The sequence below is a fragment of the Cryptotermes secundus genome, unplaced genomic scaffold (genome assembly GCF_002891405.2).
Source record: "Cryptotermes secundus unplaced genomic scaffold, Csec_1.0 scaffold840, whole genome shotgun sequence".
In the NCBI taxonomy this organism is placed as follows: domain Eukaryota; kingdom Metazoa; phylum Arthropoda; class Insecta; order Blattodea; family Kalotermitidae; genus Cryptotermes; species Cryptotermes secundus.
In genome coordinates this window covers 417,066-421,150 of record NW_019725426.1, presented here as the reverse complement: position 1 = coordinate 421,150, position 4,085 = coordinate 417,066, and the positions used below count along the sequence as shown (strand labels likewise).

General features: G+C 41.0%; 1 protein-coding gene across 2 annotated transcripts in view; it reads right to left on the bottom strand.

Annotated features, from left to right (window-relative positions):
* The window catches only part of LOC111863414 (pre-mRNA cleavage complex 2 protein Pcf11-like), a 10,056-nt gene extending 7,779 nt beyond the window's left edge, over window positions 1-2,277 (bottom strand). Inside the window, exons 1-3 of one of the 2 annotated variants that reach the window (XM_023849719.2) lie at window positions 2,117-2,277; window positions 1,194-1,319; window positions 439-606 (exon numbers count right to left, since the gene is read on the bottom strand). In XM_023849719.2, the coding sequence (XP_023705487.1) occupies window positions 439-582 (144 nt within the window). In that variant the 5' untranslated portion in view covers window positions 583-606; window positions 1,194-1,319; window positions 2,117-2,277. The remainder of the gene's footprint in view (window positions 1-438; window positions 607-1,193; window positions 1,320-2,116) is intronic. The other variant, XM_023849722.2, reaches the window with a different exon arrangement.
* Window positions 2,278-4,085: the final 1,808 nt, after the last annotated feature.

Genomic DNA, 4,085 nt, shown 5'->3' with positions numbered 1-4,085 from the left:
TAAACTAAAGGATTCCAAATTTCCCCCAGCTCATTCCAAAGACCAAGAACCTGCTGCCTTCAGACTGTTAACATTCTACCAGACTATATGGCATCATTTCCCAGAAAACAGTACTACTTTCTGCTTTTTTATATTACACTGTAAAGAGGACTCAATGAGAATGTTTAGGATAACCAGGCTAACCTAACTGCCTGTGGGGAGAAGTAGATATACCCTAATGGCTTAGTGTAAAGAAGAAGAAATTGCTATTGTGAATAACCGAGGACCCCAAACAATACTTCAGTATTGGAATCTCCCTGTAATTCCTCCAAACTTAATACACACAGCAATATATTCGCTTCACCATCACACAATGCAGGATTGATGCAATATTTATTAACAACTCTAAATGAATTTCAAGTTTTAAACTGCAACAGTAAAACCAGTATTTATACTCACATGAAAACACTTAGGATTCACATTTATTGTAGGAGGCACAGCTGTGATTGGCCATGCTGGGTCAATTGCATTTACACGTACATCTACTGCATGCAGCTTCTCTGGCGGGAACACTTTCTTCCAAGTTTTACGTAATGTGAACATCTGGGACCGTGTTTCCTTATCCACCTACAAGAAGGAAGCACAATACATGAATCAGTCCCATAATATATGATATTTTCTTGATCACATCTACAATACTTGGCAACAAGAATTATTAAAATGATGCATACCTCATGTTTTACATGACCAACAACCTCATTTAACAATTAGATACAACTTTAACTTAAATTAATTTTCCTTACAACAAAATTTTTCCCTTGTCACCAACTGACATGACCATGCTCACAAANTGAAACTGTAAGCTATCAAGGTCTCAAAACCTGGAGCTGGATAACATTACGGTCACAAAACAAAGTTCATGGATGGGCAGATTATTCATCAAAATCACACATCAGACAGACAAAAGTAAATCAGACTCAGCATTTCTATACACATTTACTCTCACATATATCAGCTGTTTCTGGGGGCATGCAGTAGCATAGTTGGTTGAGGAACTATGCTACAAGCCGGAAGGTCACAGGATTGAATCCCGATGAGGTCGTTGGATTTTTTCAATTTACCTAATCCTTCCAGCTGCCCTATGGCCCTGGGAATGGATAAACCCCAAACTAGAGTCCTCCCACCCCCCCCAAAAAAATCAAAATCTGTAATACCTTTTCAAAAACACCGCAGAAGGTTGAAACAATGTTCTGAGTGTAGAGCGAAGTATATACGTCTCCAACATTCTTCAAAATAGAATTGATGAGGTGTAACACGGGCAGCTTGATCTCTGTTTGCACCTACATGAACAGGAGAAACACATTTGAGGGGTTGCTGCTTGCTTAGGCTCCACTTTCCTTCCAGTCTTGAGAAGTGCAGCAATATAATTACACTATTATATTACTCATATTAGGACCAAACTTTTCCAAATGTACATTTCAATGGAACTACTGACATCTGGATAATGAAGGGAAATGGAATGTCCAATGTGACTGTAAATGGTCTTCTCCTTTTGGTGTCCAAACGTACACAATGGAGAAGCTAGCTCAGAAAGGACTGTCAGAATGATATTATATATGTGCAAGGATATTTAAAAACATGATCCATTTCTCACAATGTGTTTAAATTCACATCCTGGCCAGTACCTACTTGCAAATGACATATCTTCTAGCAAATACTATACCTTGCAATTGTACTACATGGAATATCTGTTGGCATATGATTAACTATATTAAGACTACTAAATAAAACCTCCGTGGCTTTCAAACGACCGCCACTTCTCGGAAAAGTTAGTGCCAACCCTGGGGTTGACTTGGCCTCTAACAGAAATCAGTACCAGGAATTAATTAAATAACTTTCCTGAGGAGTAAAGCACGGCCGGAGCGTAAGGCTGACAACCTTACCACCATCTCTGAGCCGATTGTCTAGATAATGTGGGACCCTCAACGTCTCACAACCCTTAGGGCCTTCACCGCCTGTTACTGGGATAGCTTTAATTTTTTTGTTTTACTTTACTATGAACAGCCTCAATTTCAGCAACAATCTGTCTCAATCAACCTCAAGATGCGACAATATCAAGCAAAACCTTAAAACTAACCTTTTGAAGATGTTTTTCCAATGCCTGGACGATTAAGGTCGCCCACCTTATTGGTTGGCAAAATGGCCGCCATGACACCTCGGTGCAATGCTGCTGCCATCTATGTTCATCATACAGGAACTAAATTTAAAATCGCCTCCTGGGCCGATACCACAATCGGTACAAAGGTATGCTACTTTACCAACTATTTTGAGTGCCCCCCCCCCTCCTCTTCCCGTTCAATGCTTTTCTCGCTACTAACAGTCAATTTCTTTACAACCAGATCTCTTGTAGTGCAGTCTCTCTTTCCTTCTGGCTTTCCCACCAATATCCCATATGCATTCCTCGCCTCCCCCATTCGTGTTACATGCTCTGCCAACCTCATCCTCGACTAGTGATATTGAACACAGAATATCACTAGTCCAGGAGGATGAGGTTGGCAGGGGATGTAGCACGAATGGGGGAGGCGAGGAATGGATATAGGATATTGGTGGGAAATTCATAAGGAAAGAGACTACTGGGAAGACCAAGGCATAGGTGGGTGGACAATATTAAAATGTACCCTAGTGAAATAGGGTGGTATGGTATGGATTGGACTGATCTGGCTCAGGATAGGGAGTGGTGGAGGACTCTTTTGAACACAGTAATGAACCTTCCGGTTCTACAAAAGGCTGGAAAATTCTTGAGTGGCTGCACAATTGACAGGTTCTCAGGAAGGGCTCAGCTCAATAAGGAAGTTCAATATCACTTCACCCATATCCTTTGGGTTGGATTTGAGTGAATTTCTATTAAACTTGGTCCCCCATCCCCTTTCCAGAAAAAAAAGAGTAAGAGCCTCTGCAGCTCGGAGTACAAGCGATTAGGCTGCAAATTATTTATCTGGAGAAAGTTTATGACCAGTGCCTGGAAAATCATAACCTTTCTTTCGCCTGAAACACCTCTCTAAGCAAAGGCACTGAACATTGTGAACTGTGACAAACATGGAATAGCTGTGAAGAAAGTCGTCTTCTGGGTTTAGGCGCCGTGTATTCTTTGTTTTGGCCGACGTTTCGGAGAAACGTATCGCCTCCATCTTCAGAGCAGGTGAATGGCTTGGAATGCAGAGAGCAGTAGCTGTATTATTACTTCCTATACATGATATATAACATGTTAATGTAACTGAAAAGCTATGTTCTGTGCAGCTTTCAGGTGTAAGCTGTAAGAAAGTTATGAAGTTGAATACAAGTATCTCTGATGGAAACAGAATTTTCTTTCAAGTTTACCCACCATCAGATTTCCTAAACACAAGTATTCTGTATATGTTACAGTTCAAATATCCATTGAATTTCAGTAAGGGAGTGTTGAATTGATGTAAATGAATTGTTCTTATTTTACAGGCACTGGTGAGAAACTTTCTCCAATAAATAATGTTGCAACCTGATAACTTGTACTGCAGAGGTTCTTACTCCATTGTGTGTTTTCTGTTTTTGAACTGAGTTTAATATCTTTTAACTCATTCCCTCCACATGGTTTTGAGCGAAGTGATATTAAACTCAGTTCGAAAACAGAAAACACACAACGAAGTAAGAACCTCTGCAGTACAAGATATCAGGTTGCAACATTATTTATCTGGAGAAAGTTTCCCACCAGTGCCTGTAAAATATGAGCATTTCATTTACATCGATTATTAATTCTAGCTATATGCATGAACCAGTGATTTTTCGGGAGGGAGCAGTAAAAAGTGCTGGTGGTGTAATAGCATACTTTCTTACCGAGCCCTCGGCACTGGCGACAGGCATTTTTTATTTCATAAGATCTTCCTCCGGGCACCGTGGCAGCAGTGATGCTTCATGACGTCACGTCGGTTATGTTGCCCGCCAATAGCATAGAGTTGCATTCCCCTGCTACCAGGGGTATGCAACTCAATGCTATTGGCGGGCAACACAGCCACTGCTGCCGCGGTGGCCGGCGGACACTCTCTTGATAAAAAAATGGCTGCCGCCAGTGCCGA